Consider the following 23216-nt stretch of genomic DNA (forward strand, 5'->3'; position numbering starts at 1 on the left):
CATCTCCATTCTTGTTGAGAACGTTCTGGAAGGATCTTCTTAGACCCGCTGCAGTCTTCATCGCGTTCTTCTAGTTGCTCACGCAACTGTTTTACTGACAGTTGTACTAGCAGCATCTTTGGTCAGGCACACACATACTTTTTAAATGTTCTTTTTTTTTACAAAGATCACTACCGAACTACCCAGATGTTCCCAACGAGCAATACTTTTCAAAAGTCACTGTTGCATTTATTTTTTAAATCTCACACCGTGACACCACTGTACCGTATTTAAATAAACCGAGTGGTTCTAATTTATATAAATATATTTATTTATTGTAAGTGTACAGCACGAAAATATCTTTTCGACTAACTCCACTCATAACAGTGTTATATATATACCAAGTATTATTCTAGGATCATCTGGAGTAGTCCATCTCTAGACTTCCCGTTGTAGTAGACTTGTATATTCGAGATTCATCCTTCTAAGAATTGTGACACGTACCCCGCATCGGAGATGGGCTATTTCGTTACAATGATACCATCCTATGGTCCGATCGAGGGTCGGCGCCTCGTTATGAGCGCACACAAGTCTTATTCTTTATACAATATTGATGGATGTTTAATAATTTATAAAGATGTTACTCACAGTTATGATTTATAGCACAATTGAGCACATCGACTATATTGGTTTCACTAATATACATTTTCAATAAACATTTGGTTAAGTTTTTGAGAAAAATATACTTAGGAGAAGACTTAGTTGCTGTATTTCAGTACTAAAGCCAGGACCGGAAATCAATTACAGTCCATCTAATTTACAAACCGTTGCACGTCATCGGCGTCATAGCCCGTGACGTCACATGATACCAACACGAAATATTTAGGCGGTAGGTGTGTTCTTTTTAGAATCACTTTGCCGAGTACACTGGTATTACAGTCACTAGACATATTTTATTATATACGCGTAGAACTAATATTTAAAGATTTCTATTAATGTTAACTTAAAGAAATAGACAATAATATGTTTCATTTAATTTGTATAAATGAAACTAATCGAACGAAGGTGAGATTTTGGCATAAATTGGTATCACTTATTTGACAGTTGTGGTGTTGACACATTTTGTACTTTATTATTTTAAATTTTAAAGTGAATACCTCTTGTTTAATATTTTTATCTATTTAATTAAAGTCTGTTCTTTTTAGAACAAAATTAGTGTTTTATTTCAAAAATGTCACGTAAGAATTTAAATAGTCGTTGTAAAGAGTATAATAATAATTATGTGACCTATTTGATTTAAAATGGATTCAGGATTTTTTTATACTTTGGCAACTATGTCAACTTCGATCTATGACGTAGATAATGACGTGCAACGGTTTGTAAATTAGATGGACTGTATATTGTTTTAACTATTTTACCAGTTCCTGCATTTTCCTGTTTCTAGTAATGTTCTCACATTCCATGTCCTAAGCATTTTCTTTTTTAGTTTTCTTGGGCAATAATTAGTTTAGGGCACTCTACATAACCAAATATATTTTCCTCAAGGCACCGCGTCACAGTGTTGTCGTATTTATTTTAGTAAAATATCTATATGAATGTTGGAAATTTTACGAAATAATAATTTGTGTTATGAGAAGCTACAAATTTCAAATAAGTATAAAACTTGCCATATTTTTTTTGTAAAATGTATATGAAGGTTTAAAATATAAGTTACTTTTACGAAATTATAATTTATATGAGAATCTACAAGTTTTGAATAAGTATAAAACAAATATTTTCTGTTACTTTAAATGCAGTTAAATATTGTAAATTACCTGACAGCACTTTACACATCTTATCTATTAGGACCTCATTATTAGGTGCGAGTGGTCAACCCGCTACAATGACACTTGTGAGTCATAAATTATTGTTAAATTTCCTAAGAAGTTTATTGCGGGCGGCAGTTAAAAGGGTATTTATTTATAACCACGGCCAGTTTATATATTTTTAATCAATTTTATAGTACATACATTTGATTATTATCTTTAATTTAACTAAAATCTATGAATTTTTATATAATTTTAATGCATTTCTGCTATATGCAGTAATTTTATTAATACTATTAATTTTTTATATCACTTGAATCAATTTTATTGTATATGCATTTAATAATTATCTTTAATTTAAGTAAAATCTATGAATTTTTATATAATTTCAATGCATTTCTATATTATGTGAGAGTATGAAAAACTGGAGACTTGGCAACTCTGACACCATTTAAGCGTACGTTAAAAAATGTCATATAAAAGTTGTTATAATGGATGCCCTAAGCCCTAAACCAATATTATGGCCCGTTTTCTTATTTACATTGTTTTGGCAATTGCCTGATTCATACTTCATTTCACGTTGTTTGTTGCGTATTCCATATTTAATTTTTTTCCAGGTTTTTAGTCAATATAAATAAATAAAATACAACATTCATTCACAATCATGTATTAATGAAAATAATATTTACATAAAAATTTTCTGGTAATAAAGTCTAATACACAATGTCAAAACACAATATTTTCCCCTGTATTCATTCTGAACTTAATCCGTAATGTTTCTTCCTTGTGAACTTTGAGTCGCTGAACAAGCCGTGCAAGACTATACCTCGAATACAGGGTTTATTAAAACGACATAAATAAAATTAAAGGATAAGCTCGACGAAAGCGGTGTCCAAATCGTCTCCAATTTCTTTGTAACGCTCTTTCTCGGCTACCAATTCGTCTGAAAAATCAAGAAATATGTAAGTGTTTTGCGAGGGAAACAATTGTTGAAAATCTGGGTTCTATATTTTTTTATGCTTTGGTAATTAAGTATCTACATACCCCTTGGATTTTTCCCACAAGGTCACACATTTTAAATATTTTTTCTTTTATATTATAGCAAAAAAATTGGTAAGTTCAACGAAAGTACAAGCTGAATATAGCCGCAAATGTCAACCATGGAACAAAATATTTCCGATTGGCAGTGTTGACATGTTTTTATAATTTATATGTTGTATGCTTCAGATATAAAAGAAAAAAGCTTTAGAAAAATACATTTTGATTATATTATGTTATGAATTCTGTAATTTTTAATTTGTCTAAAACAAGGATGGGTAAATATTTGTTTCTTTGGAGATTAATTGCAGTTAATAATTAGAATTTTTTTTGGAAATTGTCCTTTGATAGATTAGGGGATAGATTTGGCAATCCTCAAACCACCAGTTGCCAGATTGAAACAGAGGTTTGCAAATAATCTCGAAAGCGAAAAAAAAACAGATATTTACTCGTTATTGTTTTATATAGCAATTCATAAAATAATATACATTCAAAGTGTACTTGTTAAAAGCTTTCTCCCTTTATATTTGAAGCATACAACTTATGTATTATATCTAAAAACATCCCAACACTGCCAAACCGAAATATTGTACGTATTTTGATATTTGCAGCTATATTTAGCTTGTACTTTCGTTAAACCCAAAAATTTTTAACTGACACATAATGTAGTTGTTACTACCTGATTTTTTTGTGTAAACTATTTAGATTACACAAACAGAAAACATAATTATATATTAATGATCATAAAAAGGCTGTTGCAAGCTCCCGAATTTTGACATGTTTAATCTTTAATCGAATTTAAGTGGTTGGTAATGTAATGTATGGTCACGAAAAATACCCATTCATTCTGAACCTAAACTTGAGGGAGTTAGTATCGTAAGTTTAATCAGGGCCCTGATTCTATTTCATTTCGAAATTTAAAATCTCATTCATTTCGATTGTAGTTAAAACTGGGGATATTTACTTTATCATTTTGACACTGCTGAAAATTTGGGTTGGCCCTGTTGTTTATTGGTTGCACTACGCTTGTTGAATGTTTGTTTTGTTTACGTTACGTGTACGTCTTTTTTTTCTTGTTTGAGTTGTTAAATCATAAATATTAGCCATTTTCAATTATATTTTGAATTGAAAGAAAAGATGGCAAGAAAAAAAAAGGCGATGTGGGAGATCCTTAAGTTATAACCACTAAGATTTGACTTAGTGGTTATATTCTAATATATTTTTAAATTTACTGCAGCTTAGTAATACTAACCCTAAACATTTTGCGTATCCTAGAGGCATAAACACCTTCTTCCAAATATGGTTCTAATACCCTTATTAAATAATTTGCAGCTTGTTTATTAAGCCGGAATTGCTGCCTAAATTGAGCATCACTTAGTGAAAAAGAATTTTGAGTATCCCGTAACATTCTTCTTATCCTCCGTTATGAACGTCGGATATCTAACCTCTCTAATTCCTCCAAAACTAGCAAATGTCCGTAAAACACAGCCATATTGATACTTTTTGCCTCAGTTTTCCTTGCAAGGATCAAAACACCGCCTACTTAAACTGAACCTAAGTTCACTTCTCCCAGTCCAGTCAGTCATGTCAGATTAATTTCGACTCGAAATGAAATTTCAACCACTTTCTTGAAGTTGAAATTAATTTCGATAAGTCGAAAACTAGTGACGTCGTTTGGTTAGTTCAGCTGAAATCCACAAGGTTCGCAAAGACGCATTTCGACGTCGCCATATTAATTTCGACATGTTTTGAGTCGAAATCTCAATTAGAATCAGGACCCTGACCAAGATCGGTTGTTCATAGTGAGTTGTATGAATTTGATACATCTCAAATATGCTCACAATTGCGTATGAAATTTTTATTAAAATTATTACAAACTTTCAATATTCTTATGCGGCGAGCTAGACGGGCTGCTGCTGTGGCGACGCTTCGCTATACGACGACTTTCTAGCGTATGAAGTATTAAGTATTGTTCTTTGTAACACGTTGCCTGTTTGATTTAATTCAAAGTTATAACTGACAATAGTTAATAAATTTTGATATTAATTCAATATACTTATGTATTTTGTGAATAGAGAATACATTGGGTATTTCTTTTTTAACTTTACTAAATCATCTTTTCACTTATATTTTTTATAAAAAACAGTGTCAATATTTCACATCTACCATGAATTCCTCGACGGCTAATCTATCACATTTCTTTACTACACTGCCGAGCATAAAATTAGGGTCATCCCGTAATTAGAATTTATTATTCTTTTTTGATAATTTTCTAACAAATTTCTAAAACCCATTATCAGCCATTAATAGCCTTTAATTCTGTGTGATTCTGAAGTTAATTTTAAATTGTTTGTCCAGTATTGTCACTATCAGTGTATTGCAGTGAGCATAAGTTTTGTTGTGGCGGCCCTAGAAGATGGCAATGGTCAGCAATGCTCTCGAGTGTGCAGTGAGACCGGTCTGCTTACTCTAAGACCTGGTTCAGATCGAGACAGAATTACAACAGCTATAGATGACCGCTTTGAGAAACCAAATGGTCAAAGTAGTTTTCCTTTGGAATCATCTGCAAGAAGTGGGAAATGTAAACGTAAATAAATTGACAGTTAGGAGGCGACTTAATGCTGCTAGTCATCTCGAACTGGAGTAACTGGAACGCCGCTTTACTGTGAATACCAAATTGCCAGATTGAATTTTGCATGAGAATACTTGGCTTAGAGTTTTGTTTTCCGATGAATTGAGATTCTCTCTTACGGGCTCAGACAAACGTGTAAGAGTGTGGCGACTTTCAGACGAGAGATATGCTCAAGAATGTATTGCCGAGTTATGGCATGAGGAGCCATAGCGTTTGATGCTCGCACGGAGTTAGATTTTATCGAGAAAAGGACATTGATTGCGCAGGTACCTGAAACAGGTTCTAGAAGACCATATTTTACCGTTTATGGTGATTCTTGGAGACGACGCAATATTTATGCATGATACTGCACGGCCCTACACTTCTCGGATAGTTACTGAGTATCTTGACGAGGTTAAAATCAAACGATTTGTTTGGCCTGGTCGCGGTCATAATATCAATCCCATAGAACATGTTTGGAATGAGATGAAAAGACGTTTACGGAGTTATGTACCGGCCTCCAGAAATTGAAGAGAGCTTCGCTACATATTGGCGCAGAAATGAAACAATCTTCCACAGAATGTAATTCAAGGAATGCCTCGTCATTTGCAAGCTGTTATCACTGCCAGAGGAGGGAATATTTGCTACTGAAGTTCTTAAAATTTCCTTTGTTTCAACAAAAAGCACATCAAATGAAAATTGTCCCTTTTCAATATTTAGTAACTCAAAGGAAAATTGTTTATTTTCATTACTTTTAATAAACTTTGAAGGACAAAAACATTGTTTTCTTTAATCAATCTGTTAGTAAACTATGTTATAAAGAAAAATAATTTCTGGCGAACCCAATTTTATGCTCGGCATTGTATATTATCAATCTATGTAAATAGATTTTGCACGATATTTCTTAATTTTATTTAACCACGAGGCACATACGTCTGTTATCCCACATCGTTGTTATCCCCAACCTTGGGGGTTAACACTAAAGTGACCTGTTGATTGTACTTATATATATATATATATATATATATATATATATATATATATATATATATATATATATATATATATATATATATATATATATAATTTCGGTTTACAACGTTCTTCGACGTCTTCCGATTTCCAATCTCCATCTCATTCTATCGTTCCATAGATCGTCTTCCAGTTCCCTTTCTCTGATTTCTTTATCAACTCCTTCTCTCCAACTTCTTCTAGGCCTTCCTGGTCTTCGCCTACCTCTTGGTTGCCATTCAAGAATTTGTCTTGGTATTCTATTCTCCGGCATTCTCCTTACGTGTCCGTACCATCTGAGTTGTGTCGTTTTGATGTCATCAACAATATTATGTGTAACCCCCATGATTTCTCGGACTCTCTCGTTTGTTATTCTGTCGCGTCTGGAGATTCCCGCCGAGCGGCGCCAGAAGTCCATTTCTGTTGCTCTAAGCATTTTCTCTGATCTGTCTTTTAGGGGCCACACTTCGCATCCATATGTTGTGATACTTTTTATTATGGTGTTGTATATTCTTCTTTTGTTGTCTTTAGAGATGTTTTTATCCCACAGTACGCTGTTTAGTAAGGCTATGCCTTTCCTTCCCTGTGTATTTCGTTCCTTAATGGCTGCATCTAATTTTCCGTCTTGAGTGATTTTTACTCCTAGGTATTTGTAGTTATCACATAGTTTGATCTCTTGATTTTCCTCTACGAGAAGGTTATGTTGATCTCCTCCGATACTCATGTACTCAGTTTTTTCCATATTCACTTCCAAACCCCACTCTGTAAACTCTTCTAATAGTTTTCGCATCATGTAACTAAGGTCTTCAGAGTCCTGTGCGATGATGACCTGGTCATCTGCAAAGCACAGAGTGTACAAAGTTAAGTCTATTAGTGGTATGCCCATATTCGTACATTTTTTCTTCCATTTGTTGAGTGCTGCTTCGAGGTATATTTTGAATAATGTTGGGAATATACAGCATCCTTGTCTTAGTCCTTTAGTCACTTTGAATCCCGGTGTTATCAGATTTCCTGTTTTAATTCTTGTTGTTTGTTGGTAGTACAACGTTTTTACTGCTTCAATCAATTCTATATTTATATTTGTTTTCCCCAGTGCCTCCCATAATTTATCAAGCGGGATACTATCATATGCTTTCCTAAGGTCTACGAACGTCAGATGGACTTCTTGGCCACGAGCAACTTTCTTTTCAATTATCTGAGTAATAAAGAAGACATGGTCTATTGTAGATCGACCTGCACGAAAACCAGCCTGTTCTTCGGCTTCCATATCTTGGTATTCTTCTTCTATTCGATTTTTTATTATTTTCCCATATATTCTGCTAATACTACTAGTAACTGCAATTCCTCTATAGTTTTCAGGTTTCGATTTATCTCCCTTTTTATGGATGGTGCTCATATGCGATTCTTTCCATTCCTCAGGTATTTCATGTTTATTTATGCATTCCTGGAAAAGTTGTCGTAGTCGTTGAATTAGTATTTTGGGTCCATGTTTAATGAGTTCCGGAGCTACATTTCCGGGGCCAGGTGATTTGCCATTCTTTAGATGTCTGCATACGGTTTCGACTTCTCTCTCATTTATTCTGATTGGTGACCCTATCAGCCTGACGCCTTGTAAACCATAGTTCTCTATCTGTTTGAAGGGCTCTCTCTCTGATTGTACTTAACAGTGATATAAACAACGGTAAGAATGGATCACTACTGTGATGGAAAAATACCACAGTACAAAGATTTATTGCCAGTTCCATCCCCGAAAGGACCTTCTGAATATTATAGGAACCGCATCATTAAAGGCTATCACTGGTCTCCCTCATACGAATTACACATTTATGTGATAGCCTTTTCTGCAATCCTGATACTTTAATCAAACAACACACGTAGGTGTAGTCAATAGTTACACAAACATTTTTAGCATCATACTCAAGCAACCCATCTTTCAGATGTACTCAGATATGGTGACTAGAAAGATACCAGAGAGATCAGATGAAACCAGATCTCCACTAATGGAAATCAAATCTGATCACTGACGGATTAAAAAGGATGAGGTGTCTTAGAATAGACAAATTCTATATATCCTTTATTCTAGGCTGAAGTAAGTACACGGACAGCTTGTACTGATAAAATTATTAGGAGGGCTATACTGCGAAAAAAAAACTAATTACTAAGTTCATTGACAGCCTTAGTAAAGCCACTTAATATGTTTAATAAACTCGCAAGACATAGCAAAGGGTTTCTAATATGAAAAAACTTGGCGACAAGAGCAACTATTAAGCCAGTAGAACATCCTGTAAAAAGTTGCTAGCTTTTATCAAGACTACAGTACTTCTTGGTAGAGTTTAATGAAATGGCAGGAGTTTGGTAGATAGGCTCCACGACCAAATACCAGAAACAGAAACTGTCTCGGCTGAATGAACAAAAGAAGAGTTCTCGGAGACGTTTGGACAAATCAGATATCTTCTATAAGATATTTTCTGAGATTGGTAGTAGTTTCTAGTGATATACTGTTTGTTATACAGGATAAATTCTTGTGTTATACTACTTAACGGTCAAGATTTTGATATAGTTGATTATTTCAAATACATAGGGTCAATAATTACCGAAAAAACGAACAGTTGAGGAGAGAACAGGAATAATTTTACTACTAGAAACAAATGCTTTTATTTCCTGCACAATATCAAAATGAGTATCGAGTAATTCTAAAGTAAAAATATACATAAGTTATCAGATATGCAGTAACTTTTGCATCTGGAACCTTCCCCCATCCAAATGGGGAATGGAAAATAAGAATTTACCACAAAATCAATACAATAATAAACTATTATAAAAGAAGTACGAAGTAAATGACTAAATTGGATAAAAAAGGTCAAAGAGAAAGCCACGAACAAGACAAACGGATGACTTTAATGAGCAATTAAACGGTAGATTGGAAAAAAGGAATAAATGACAGAAAAGAATTGTCAACTGTAGTGAAAAATACAAAGTTTATATAACAATAGGATCGGAATTGCCATCCTTTATTGACTTAAACGAGAGATCATGACACTCTATGATCTTAGTGATTACAGATGATGATGTAATACGTAATGTATGCTTGGTCGTGTATTCCAAAAAATTATTTTGGTCCTCATTTTATTCTGATTGAAGTTTTTAAAAATATCTTGATGTTTTCGCTGTTGCATGGGATGGAACTCAGACATTATACCATCTGGCTTTATATGAAGTGATATGAATTAAAATATTCCAAAAATTTTCATTGGCAACTATTTTTTTTACTCTGCGCCGAAAGATTTATATTTAAGTTGGGGTAACAATAATTTTCCACGATCTAATTCAATTTCAAAGCATTTAAAATTACTACAGTGTCCTATAAGATGTGAAAGTATAATCTCACCTTATAATAATGTACCTCTATCTGAACAGACCTATTTAATGAATGAACACGTTGTAGTCATTACATTATAAAAGATTTTAAATCAAGGTTTAATCACTAATTGTAATTCTGATTGTTAACGTCGTAAAAGTGCATAAGACAACATGTTGTTGATTAATTTAACCCAGATTTTCTCAAAATGGAAGTCAATTTGTCAGTTGTTTTGTGCAATAACAGAATCGTTAAAAGGTTTTTAGTTTCGAATATTTTTTGCAATTATTTAACCACACAAGAAATCAAAACTCAAAGTTACTCAATTTTTACCACTTCATGATGTATAATTTTATGCTCTAAAATCATATTTATAGTGTCTATTATAGTACAATTTTATTCAACATTAAGTTTCTATAGGTATAATTAGTAGTGGGTCACTACTAAAACCAATAGCTAATGTTGTTTTGGTATATTTTCGTGCAGCTTTTGTAATTAATATACATATGTACCTACATTTTGAGATTTGAAATGTTTGATTGGCGAAACGACAACAAAGCAATTTAAATGTGGCAATTGTAGTGAATTCCAAATAATTATCAACTTATTACATTAATAAAATACAAAAGTGGGCTCTATCGGGATGTTACACACCGGGACTGGTCATATTTTACAAGAAAAATGATATTCCACGTAGGTATATTATTTTTTAGGTTAGGAAAGAGTGGCTTTTTTTCATAGATATGTAATACAAATAGACTGACTGTTACTATACAGGCTCGTTCCCCTAGTCCGACAAAAAAAAACTGACGCAAAGCAATCTCTTTCTCATGGACCGGGGTTATCGACCACGTGACCTTCCCATTGGTCATTTAGATGTTGCTCTTTGCCTAAACCGAAATTGTTCGTTGATGCTTTAAAGCAAGTCCAATAATAGAACACGAACACGAGGCCATAATTGAAAGGAAGAAAGAAGAACAAATATTGTTTCTGGTTTTTTTTTAATAACTGATTGAGAAACTGGAAAGATTTAATAATTGGATAATTTTGGTTAATAAGGAGTGTGGACATTATCTCGGAGTTTAGTACTATTTTAACACAATCTTTTCGAAAGTTGATAGTGGTTTCTGCTAGTTTTAAATATGCTGGGTTCATGGAGTCAGTTCAGGATAAAAAGCAGGTCAAATATCAAAAATAACCATGTTACATAGAGGAATAACCAAATATTATGAGCGCACCAGGGATACCATTCTGTCCTCGCTTTTCGATCCCCACCCGTCCGTGATTTCTTTCACGCATGCTTACTTTGCATACGTGTCTGTTTTGAACCAGTTTGTGAGAAACTTTTTGTTTTCTTGATCTTTTTGATTTAGAAATAAATTGCAATGTGCAATTAAAAACGGCTATATTAATATAAATGCTACATTGATATGAAGTTAGCAAAGAATGAATGAAATACACTTGGCTGTTTTTGCGACATAATAAGACCACTTGCTTTTAGCAAGCGATCATCAAGCCGACACGAACGCCACTCTGTTAATTTCTTTTAAAAAGGCTCCCGTAGATGGCGCAGTGAATGAAGTGCTTGTCCGTAAAACGATTAAAAATATAGCGACGGCCCCAACAGATAGAAAAGGTAGCATAAGAACTGTCCACACACAATTTCTGACGAAGCTATGCCATTCATAATAAGCCACATTAGGTAATTCCTAGGATGGTTAAACCTAACCTAACCGAATAATATGGGCGGGCCACGTACTAAGACCGAGTGACGAAGGACTCCTGAACGCACATTCTGGGAAAGGCCCAATGGCAGAAGGTCAGTTGGTCTCCGAAGAAAGAGATGGAAGGATGCAGTAGCGAGTCATCTACGCAAAATGAGAATACAGCAATGGGAAATAGCTGCTCACGACCGACAACAATGGAGGCAAATAGTAAACGCGGCCAAGACTCACATAGAGTTGTAGAGCCAAATGATGATGATGATAGGATGGTTAAACCATTATTTATTCAACAAGAGTAAACGAAATATTTTCTTGAAGAGCTGAATGTAGAAAATGCATGTTATGTTAAGGAGAGATTGAAACCTCTTGCTCATATTTGAACAAAGAATCTTGAAGAGAAATTTTAAAGACGTGGGATCTATCTCTGATAAAAACAGGAAGATTAAGATGGGCTCTGTAAGCCCAATCCGTAAAAAAAATTGGAGGCATTCGAAATGTGGCCTTGGACTGCAAAAGTCTCAAAAGAAGAAGTGTTAAGACGAATTGCACATGACAGAAAGCTTATGAATTAAAATAAGAAAAACATCGTATATAGGCCACATCCAACGATAAATACTCTTTTCTACACGTCGTCATGCAAGGAAGAGTAGAAGAAAGAAACAATCTTGGCTGAGGAATATCAGAGATTGGATTAACCTCAGTGTTGAACAGATATTTCAAGTTGAAAAAGATAGGCAAGCCGCCAACCTTCGTTAGAAAACGGCACAATAAAAAGATGGGCAGGTTATCTAGCAAGATCGCAACAGAGCAACCCTACTTAGCCGGAAGGAAGTACGGAGAGATAGGCCAAAACTTAGATGGAAGGATGGTGTAGACAAAGATACTAGAAAACTAGATGCAGCAAACTGGCAAAATAGACTTTTGAAAGTTGAGGCTCTACTAGAGGGCTGTTGCACCAATGATTATGAAGAATTGCAGGCAATATGTCTCTTCATTTTCGCAAAATCTACATTTTGCTCTGCACATATTACAGAGACCCTTAGAGTAGAACGTGTGGATAAATACCTATCGTATGAGATACTGGACAACACTTTTGGAACCATCTTACCTCTATAACGTTCCAGTTGGCAAGGATAGAGCTGACTAGCAAAATAGACTTTGGAAAGTTGAGACTCTACTAACATTGTTGTAGAACCAATGAGGATGATGAACAATTGCAGGCAATATGTCTCTGCATTTTCGCAGAATCTAGATGTTGCTCTGCCTATTTTGCAGAGATGATATCCAAGATGCTTCGAGGTAGAACGTGTGGATAAACACCTATCGTATGAGAAATTGCACAACACTTTTGGAACCATCCTTACCTCCCTAAAACTCCAATGAAAAACACCCATCAAAGAGATGACAGTTGGGCTGGCGTACCCTAGACTCATTTTCCATCAGAATACTTGCAAGGGGCATATCCTAAATACCTTATTTAATGCTAATTCTCGTTTATATCAGCCCCTTCTCATATCAGTTGGCCCACCCATGGAATTTGCAGTTTAAGTCGATTATCATAAACGAATTATACTCGGCCTGTTTTTATAAGTTCCCATATTAATTAATATGGCATTTTTATTAATATTTATTAAAAACATTACCCTTACAGTTTTTTATTGATTTTCAACAATAAAAACGTTGATTTTTTCGTAATTACGTTAAATCCAGAGGTAGCTATGGAAAAATGACATCAAAACAATAATATTGTCAGTTAATGGAAAAGCTTTTTGCCGTTTGTGGATTGTACAATGGGTCGAGGTAGAAATAAACGAAAAAGTAAAATAATCAAAGCAGATCGAAGGACATTAAGACGCACTATAGTGAAAAATCAACGAGCAAATTATATGGAGTTAAGCGTTTATGGAGTGACGTTATTGGAAGACACGTTTCTAGATCAAAATGTCATCGAGGGGCCCACAAATTAGGATTTTGTACTTACAAAGTTTTATAGTTGAAAAAATTAGTACAAATTGTTCTTTCCATCCCGACTGTCTGAAGAGAAAAGTCAAATTTCCTGCATCTGTCATGATCTGGGGCAGCATGTCGTCTAAAGGTGTGGGAAAGTTAAATTTTATCGATGGGATTCTAAAAACGGACAAATATTTGAATATTTTAGAAGAATCTCTACTACCGATTATGGAACACCGTTTAACATCAGTGGAAGATTTTGTCTTTCAACAGAGCGGCGCAGGTTGTCATACCTCAAAAAAGAGTTTAAAATGGATTGAAGACCATGGCAAACCACTTATGCAATGGGTTTCTAACAGTCCCTACTTGTCCCCGATAGACTTTGTGGCGCGAAATGAAAAAAGCTTTGAGAAAACATCCTGTCAGGTCCGTCAACGAAATGAAGGAAAAATTGCAAGAAATATGGGATTCGTTTACATTAGAATTTTGTCAGAACAGATAAGGAGCTCGTATTGTTTTATATTGATAAAACGAACAGTAAAACAAGAAACACGCATAGGACTGCGTTTACTACTCCGCGTGGTGTATGAACTTGAAAGAGAGTGATGGGAGATGAGGTGGACTGATTCTCCAACTATACACAGCCGTATACCTATAGGCATATAATCTGTGGTTCGCGCGAACTGTCGTTCGTCTTTATTTATTATACTTCTGCGCGACCCACCGCTCTGTAGCCCGCGACAAGAAAGCTCTGCTTCTAAAAAATAAGATATCTAAGAAATTAGCCGCCGAGATTTCACGCCATGTTAGGCACAGCAGCCAATCCAGTAGTAAAATCCTTCCAGTAATTTATAGCACTTGTAGAGGAGGGTGATAAAATATTCTCGAAGAAAAAAAATCACTACTACCTGGTTTTCCCTATATCTTTATGTACAGGAACATTATTAACGTTTTATCTGTATGATTATAATGAGATTCTTTAAAACCCCCCCCCCCCTTTTTTTTCTAAATAATAAGAATATTTCATCGATAACTCGGCAACCAACAATTCTATTATTGCACAAATAATAAACGTGGTAATTTTCTATGCAAAAGCTTTAAAATTTAACGACTTTTTTTGTAGTTTCCAAAGGTCCGAGTTAAGATAATAAATACGAATGAAATTAACATATAACTAGAACCTGGAAACTGTTTTGTCGAAGAAAAATAATAAATTTTAACACTTATTACAAGAAGTACCACTAAAGTTACTGTTATTCATTAGTCTGCACTCTAAAAAACACATGCGAAAACAAAAAGGTGATTAGAAAACGAAAACAAAAAAAAAAACAGCAATGAATTAAAATTTTTTTATATAACTAAATAAAATACATAGTAATATTAGAATATAAACAGGCTTTAGGCTAGAATTCATAATTTAATTTATATTAATTGAAAAAAATCGGATGAAATTCGCTTGTGAATAAAGGAACCAAATCGTTACTGACACCAAAACCCTTGTAGATTTGCGAAAATTCTATAAATACCTAAATTAAACAATACTATACATAAATTAAATCAAAAACTTGATAATTCATGGATCCTTTATGAACAAGATATGAGCGGAATGTACGAAAAATTTTTGAGCTGTTTTATAATTTTCACTTAAAAGTCGGTAAATAGGAAATAAGCAAATCTATAATAATAAATCAAGTAATATTAATAATAAAATGTTATTATTATAAATATTTGAGTATTCATCTTGCTTCTCTTCTAATTGGACTACAACTTAGCGCAGGAAAGCTAAATTTGAAGATATGTATGCATTTAGAAGCCGATTTGCTTTCATAGCGATGCTCTAAAACTATTGTTTGAGCTGGAATGCTGAAATGTTTGGTACTGAAACGTAGGACTATTCTTAAAGGCCTCAAATTAAAAAAACTGTGCAAAATAAAGGTGGACATTCTTGGTTTTATAGTTACAAAGTCAAAGGTACTAGGAATGGCGTCTAAGTTTACAATGTATAACAAACAGTACAATATACTACATTCAAAACCAAGAGAAGTTTGATTTTATAACCGTGGGTGGATATATAGTGATGTCGCAGCTTGTCATTGGTTAAAAATTAATTTCTAATCAGTGACAAGCTGCGACATCACGACACACCAACTGATGGGTGTAAACTCGAGCTTATCTTGATTTTGAATGCTGTATAGTATACCTATTGCAGACAATTCCACAGATCACTGATGTATAAGAAAATACCAATATATTTCATGCATCTCTTGAAATTTTTCAGTAAAAATAGTACAGGGGCGATTCGTGTTTGAAAATAATATATTTTAATTATTCAAGCAACATAAATAAGTTGCTTCAACCGAGACCTGTGAATGGATAATGGTTTAAAGTGTATGATAGTGTCTCCCAGCAGGTACAGTTTCTACTACATGTGAATAGTAAATACCAAGACGATACTGACATGAAATGAAAATTTAAAGAAAACAAGCCTTAGTTGTTCAACTTGTCAGGTTAAGACAATTTTTAGTACCTGTCCCTTCAGGAGTTCTTGGAATAAATTCTAGCATTACTATAAACATGAAGTCCTCGAATTAGTTAAAAAATGAAATGTTTCTCAAAAAGTTTTCGTAATTTCCCGTGTTTTACAAGGAATTCGCTAATGTATAAAATGTACAATATACAAAATAATGAACCGATAAATATTTTTTAAAGGAAGTATCTCTCGGCCTATGGCAGTACTGATCCTACACATATTGCAGTTCTTAGAGATCGACACCTCTTTTTAATTTGCAAAAACAAAGCTATTACGGAAATCTAAGCACCAATCATTTTTTTGCATATTTTTTTACTTTACGCCAGTTTCTAGACTCTACAAGTACTACAAGTAGAAAAAATGTGACGAATTCATTTGATAAAAAATCTGTTCGAATGATATACACAGAAGGTTATAATCTTTTTATAGTAAAAGATTTATTTTCTATATATTCTTCAATGAAAACTTTGTAGTTGAGCATTGTTTGGATTAATCACAGATGCTTAAAAGCGTAGGCACTACAATCGTTTTACAAAAACTACGTTTGAAATAATTTAACAACAAAAATCTACATAAAACGACTAGGTAAAATGATCTAAATGAAACACTGCTTCGATAAATGATCTATAAAAATTATGACGCAATTGACAACTCCTTACTACTTGTTCATTAGTTTACAAACGATAAAACTGTTGTAATTAAGGCAGATGAGGCCAAGCAGTTGTCTAATAGGTACAATATTTTCCATTCTTACAGAAGACCATTGTAACATGCGACTAATTTTTGTATTGAATACTTTTTCATTACTTGTATATTCTTGGGCAAGTTTTGCAGTTCAAATTTGTAAGATTAAAATTATTAATTCACAATATATTACTTATTTGAAAGACATTTATATTTTTTAATATCCTAACTAAAATCGCGCTATTTCTGGTATAACAACCTTATAAGCTTGGTTCCTTAGGTCACAGCATAGCTTTTATATTTTGTGACATTTGACACATTAATGACACGCGTCTTAAATGCCGACCGGTGCGCATGTTCACTTTAAACGTCAAAATTGTTCGCAAGAATCATTTCTTACGGTTTAAAAATTGCAGACATCTCAAAATTGTGCATGTGCTATAAGTAAAAAAATTGTGAACAGGACGCGACATTACGAATCTGCAATTTTTTATACGGAAGAAGTAATTCTCGGTAAGAACTATGTGTCACAAATCGAAATTATAGAAGCACATCAACAACTTACATATTTAGCATGACAAGACGAAATCACATTGGTTCTGTTTAAGATATCAAACTTTTTTTCAAATCGTGAATGCTTCTTTAATTTCTAGAATATTTTTTATCAAACGACTAAAAAATTGCACTTAATATCTAGAAAATGGCATTTCTATCTATATCGCTCAAACAAAAACAAAAATAATTGATAACATCTCGACTATTGGTATAAAAATTAAGTGATTTTTATATTCCTATCCGTTTCGTGGAATGCAAGAACTAGACGGGAATGTGTTAGTGGAAAGGCCGGCCTTTTCTCGGTGTTATGTGATATTATTTTTTACATATTTTGGATATCATGCAAGGTGGCTTCCATCTCGTCAGCGAGCATTTTGTTCTTTTCTTTTTCCAGCAAAAGGTCGTCTGCAAGGATAGGGTTATTATGCAAAACAAAAATCACAACACTTTTGACATTTACCTAATTCCAACAAAGTCTTATCAATCAAATAAATTCAATCTAAGAAATTTCATAAAATTAATCAAAAAGATTTACTAAATTTGTTTTGTTTAAGTACTAACTTTTTAATATGTATTCAGAAGAATTGTTTAAAGAGGCATTAAAAGACGTAAATGAAGGCATATTTATTAACGGAGTATTTCTGAATAATTTTAGATCCTCAGATGACACAATACTCCTTGCGGACAGCAGAGGGCTACAGATCTTGGTTGATCGCATTACCCAATACTGCGAAAGGCATGGAATGGCACTGAATACAAATAAAACAAAAAGCATGGTGGTAAGCAAGAACAAGATTGAGGAAGACAGTGTTTACGCTAAAGGAAAACTTTTAGACAGGGTGCACAGATATCATTACTTAGGTTGCGAACTAAATGAAGAATGGAATAGAAGTACAGAAATAAAACGACGTATTGAGATAGCTAGAAGTGCTTTTAATAAGATGAAAGAAATATTATGCGATGGAAAACTCAACATTGAAATTAGAACTAGAGTATTGAGATGCTACGTGTTCTCTGTCCTGTTGTATGGAGTTGAGGCCTGGACAATTACAGAGGCGACAGAGAAAAAACTCATTAACTTTGAGATGTGGTGTTATCGAAGAATGTGGAAAATATCTTGGAGACAACACATAACAAATGCGGAAACGCTACCAAGAATGAAAAAAGATAAAGAACTACTCAACGCTATAAAGAAAAGAAAAATGAGCTACTTTGGTCACATACTAAGAAACAAGACATACGAATTGATGCGGCTGGTCATACAAGGGAAGGTGGAAGGCAAAAGAGGACCGGGGAGAAGGCGCACGTCCTGGCTGAAGAATCTGAGACAATGGAGTTAGAAAACGTCAATAGAACTTTTCAGAACGGCTAGATAGAGCCAAATGGACCATGATGATCGCCAATGTCCTTAGGGATGGGGCACGTTAAGAAGAAGAAGACTAACGTAATTATCTGGTTTTAATGAAATATTAACAAGATCCTAAGTATTATATGATCAAAAAGGGGAAACATGCAGCCTTCTGTTACGCTTATTACACCTATCTCATCTGGCTATATATAAATATTCTACAGGTATATTTGCTCTATTACTATACATACATTTTCATCATCAGTGTTTTCGGAATTTCAAGTATTCTATCATGTAATTTTTCACTAAAAACATCATGGCTGACATATTGACATTTCTGTATAAATCTCTCCATTGCTCTCTCGTGCAATGGAATATCAGGCGCATTTTTCCGTTCCTTGGACAATAATGGAAGGCGACTAGATCAACGCACCTGCATATGCATAAGAAAATCCCAAACAATGTATAGAACCATGCATATGTGAATACAACAAAAAGCACCATTCATTAATAGAAAACATTGAATAACACTGTATAGTGTGGCAAACATAATAGTATTGATAATAGATGATTTGATAGAGGCCAATTTATTGATCGGAGCTGGAGCCAGCAACAAAAAAGTTGATCTGTGCAAGTCATAAAAAAAATGTTTTTTAAGAATAATAAATTGAAGTTTTTAACAGACACAAGAAGGAGAGGTAATCCCCCAACTCGTGGCGATTTAAAAACAGTAGGGAGACAGTGGATTAAAACAGCTCGAGTCAGAGCCAAGAGAAGAAGTTCCTATATGAACCCGATACCAGACTAGAAAATGACGATACTGATATGAAGTTGATGGTATAATATAAAACATACATGTATTGAAAACTTCCTTAGAAATAGGTTCATAAGTTGACGTTTCAACATATATATTCCATGTCTTTATCAAAACTATATCTAAAATTTATCGATCATTTTTATTTATAAAAATCTTGCCATAAAACGTAAATGAGTTTATTCGGGGAAAAACTCAATAAAGCTATTATTCTTCTTCTTCGTGCGACTAGGATTACTCCTGTTTGTCTGCCTCTTACTCTGTTTGAGTCGTTGTTGACTGTACATTATCTTTCCACCTTTTTGGCGGCCTTCCAACGGGTCTTCTGCTATACGGCTTGTTGTTTTTACAGATGTTCGCTAATCTATCTGGTCCCATTTGGTTTACATGTTCGTTCTAGTTTTTTTCTTGTTTTTATCCACCTGTTAATATTTTGAATTTTGCATTGTTCGCTTATACTTCTGTTGGTTTGTCTGTCTCTTAATGATATGCCCGCTACTGATCTTAATACTTTCTTTGTTTTGTCTTTCTTGTATCGGTCCTCGTCTCCGCTGCATAGGATTGGTCTTACTGTTGTCTTGTATACTTTCATTTTGCTTTCCGTGGTCAGATATTTGTGCATGTGTTTCGTTTTTAATTGTCTTGAAATTATGGTATGACTCTTGTGTTTTGGTTGACTGATTATTCAAATTGACTGGAAAAAAGGCAAAGGAGAGATACCACAAAAAATCAAATGATTTTTAAAAAATATTGAATTGTACCCCAAATAGACTAATTAACGTTTTATGGTAAGATTTTTATAAACACTGATAAAAATAATCGACAAATTTCATATGTAGTTTGATAAATACCTGGAATACCTGTCGAAACGTCAACTTATGAATAAATAAAAAGCTTTTATTAATATTTAGTTTTAAATAAACCGATTCCAAAGAAATATATACATATATGGTCAATTCCCGCGATAAGTTCTTATTCAAGCGCTCAATTTTTAATCAAATCGAACGCATTTTACACTTTCTAGTCATTAACTGAATAGGTTGAGGAGGGAAGAACTGTTTCTCTGAAGTTGGTCATTCAAAAATTCAAAATGGCCTTTATTTTGAATGTGAAGAATTTGAAATTCGTCATTAAACGAATGATTATGATCTAGAAGATGAAGTGTGTATGTAGAATCTGTTTTTCTATTATTGAAAGCCCTTTTATGCTCTGCTATACGTTTATTAAAAGTTTTACCAGTCTGACCGATGTAGGTTTTTGGGCAGTCGCCACATTTAAGCAAGGCTTAAAATATAAGTACTGAATTCTTTGTTCTACTGTTCGACTGTTTGGTAATTGTCTTTGTTAAAGATCACCAGTACTTTTGCATTGTTCTAATCTTCACTATGATCTCTTTTTGAAGGCCCAAATTATATATTATCTTTTCAAATTCGTGAAGTGTTATTTCTCCATCTTCCTTTACCATTTCTGTTATAATATTCTTGTATGTATAGAATTTAGATCATTGATTCAGAGCGTAACTTTCCATCTATAGTGTTTTTGGTATCTTTTCCGAGCCTATGTTTAAAACTATTCTTTGGTGTTAACTCTATTTGGTTTCTTTACCTTGGCTCTACATAGTTCCTCTATAAAATATGCCCTTATTCTTTCTATATATTGTCTTATATCAATAGATAATGGGTTTCGGATTTTATCAGCTATTTCTGCTAGCATTGTTGCTACAGCAAGTTTAGTTTATTTGGGCCTTCACTGTAAAAAAGATGGTAAAGAGTCCCAAAGCCAGTGATGAGCTAACAATACCAGAAGTACTATGGTAAAATAGCATACGGAATAGCAATTCGGGAAGAAAAGGCCAGCAAAAATAAAATAAACACTTCATAGATCTATGAAACAAAATTTATAGCCATCGAAGGAATCATTTTCTTTGAAAACTAAATTTTAATTGTATATAATAACAAATAACCACGAATAAACGCAAAAATATCTTATTTATGTGTAACAAAAACATTTACACAGTCAATAATAATATTGATTAAAATTATCAACATTATTTTTTGGTGGAATTAGGTACACGTCTTATTAATAAAAAAAAATAAAAAATAATCAAAACAAAAAACTAAAAACTTATTAGCTGCATTTTAGTGTGACTAATAACTGTGAATGAACATGATAGTTGAACACTAAATGAAAGTTTCAAACAAATCGTACCTTCTAGTCTGTCGACCTCCTTCTGGAGTTTCTGTACTGAACGTTCTGCGAACTCAGCTCTTGCTTCAGCCTAAATGAAGAAAAACATAATTTTTAGTCATAAATTCGTGTGTACACCACAAATACCGTGACGATACTTTAAATTGGATATTTTTATTAAGGTATTGTCACGTTTGAAGCAGTTTAATATATTAGTTGATTTTTTACCAACTATAAAATATGCAGAATTATTTGAATTGGCGTATATTCATCAACAACAATTTTATCTTTTGTATTTAAAGATCTTTAATGGCAAATTATTGTTGTTAAACTATTCTTCGACAGCATTTACAATCACTCTACTAAAATTTAAACATTTTAGTACGTACTAATTGCTACTCTAGGCATCTCCCAGAAGTACCCGACCTTAGTTCATTACTCGGCGCCAAAACATTCCAGCGCACCTAATCACGCAGGTAATGAGTCACCAAAGGGAATGGACAACTTTCAAACGATGTAGAAGTTCTTTGGAGATGAATATATGAGTCGACCTTGTATTATAACATCGGAAAATATCAAACGTGTGATACTTGAACTTGACGATCGGTATTTTGAGAATGACTCATTTGTGCCACATTCATTTCACAACTTCTAATGACAGAGCAGAAAAAAACTTTGGATATTAGCCGTTCTGGACAACTTGGAAACGGGCGTTACCGTCAAAAATACTAAAAATATCATTACCGGTAATTAGTCATTGGTTTATGGCTGTGAGTCTTCTTTTTCTTATAGTACCGTGCACCTATAGTGCGTTGGCGAATTATCTCAAGACCAGACGTCTCTCTTTTACGGCATGCAAAAGATCGCCAGAGTTATTTATGCCTGTTCAGTTCCTGATGTTCCGTAGCCACGACATTTGTTTGCGACCTACTCCTCTCTTGCCTTCAATCTTTCCCTGGATGATTAGTTGAGGGATTGCGTATTTCTTCCTCTCAGAATATGGCCGAGGTATCCAATTTTTTGTACCTTGATCAAATTAAGTAGTTCTCTCTCAGTATTTGCCTTTCTTAAGACTTCCTCATTTCTCACCTTATCTGTCCATGGTATGCGGAACATTCTTAGCAATGTCCACATTTCGAAGGCCTCCAATTTATTAAAGGAAGGTACTCTTAACGTCCATGTTTACATGCCGTATAACAATATGGACCATACATAGCATTTAACCATCCTGTATCGGAGATTGAAGGAAAGATTGCGGTTACATAGTAGCGGTTTAAATTTGATAAAAGCTTGTCTTGCTTGTTCGGTGACATTTTATTTTTTGTTGAGGATCCCACTGGTCATTCATCATCAATCCCAAATATTTAAAAGTTTTCACTGTTGAATATGTTTATACTCACAAAGGTTGTGAGTATAAAACCGAAACAACAGTTCTCTCTACAGAAGCTTCCATTCGAGCGTCTATGTTGATTTTGTTTATTACTAAGTTAATACGAGCGACAACATCATGATGAAGAAATCATCATCGTGATGATCAACACATTTAAAAAAAGTTGTGTGCAACAATTTTTGACAAAACACAAGCTTACACAACTCCACTAGTATCGCCACACCCCCGATAT

General features: G+C 33.8%; 1 protein-coding gene across 14 annotated transcripts in view; it reads right to left on the reverse strand.

Annotated features, from left to right (window-relative positions):
- Positions 1-2435: 2435 nt before the first annotated feature.
- The window catches only part of Tm1 (tropomyosin 1), a 132320-nt gene continuing 111539 nt past the window's right edge, over positions 2436-23216 (reverse strand). For 9 of the 14 annotated variants that reach the window (XM_072539670.1, XM_072539669.1, XM_072539668.1 and 6 more), the window contains 2 exons: positions 21616-21685; positions 14812-17650 (listed from right to left, as the gene is read on the reverse strand). In XM_072539670.1, the coding sequence (XP_072395771.1) occupies positions 17568-17650; positions 21616-21685 (153 nt within the window). In that variant the 3' untranslated portion in view covers positions 14812-17567. Of the gene's footprint in view, positions 2728-14811; positions 17651-21615; positions 21686-23216 lie in introns of those variants that run through there. The other 5 variants (XM_072539677.1, XM_072539676.1, XM_072539678.1 and 2 more) reach the window with 1 other exon arrangement.

This window comes from Diabrotica undecimpunctata, chromosome 8 (assembly GCF_040954645.1).
Source record: "Diabrotica undecimpunctata isolate CICGRU chromosome 8, icDiaUnde3, whole genome shotgun sequence".
Classification (NCBI taxonomy): domain Eukaryota; kingdom Metazoa; phylum Arthropoda; class Insecta; order Coleoptera; family Chrysomelidae; genus Diabrotica; species Diabrotica undecimpunctata.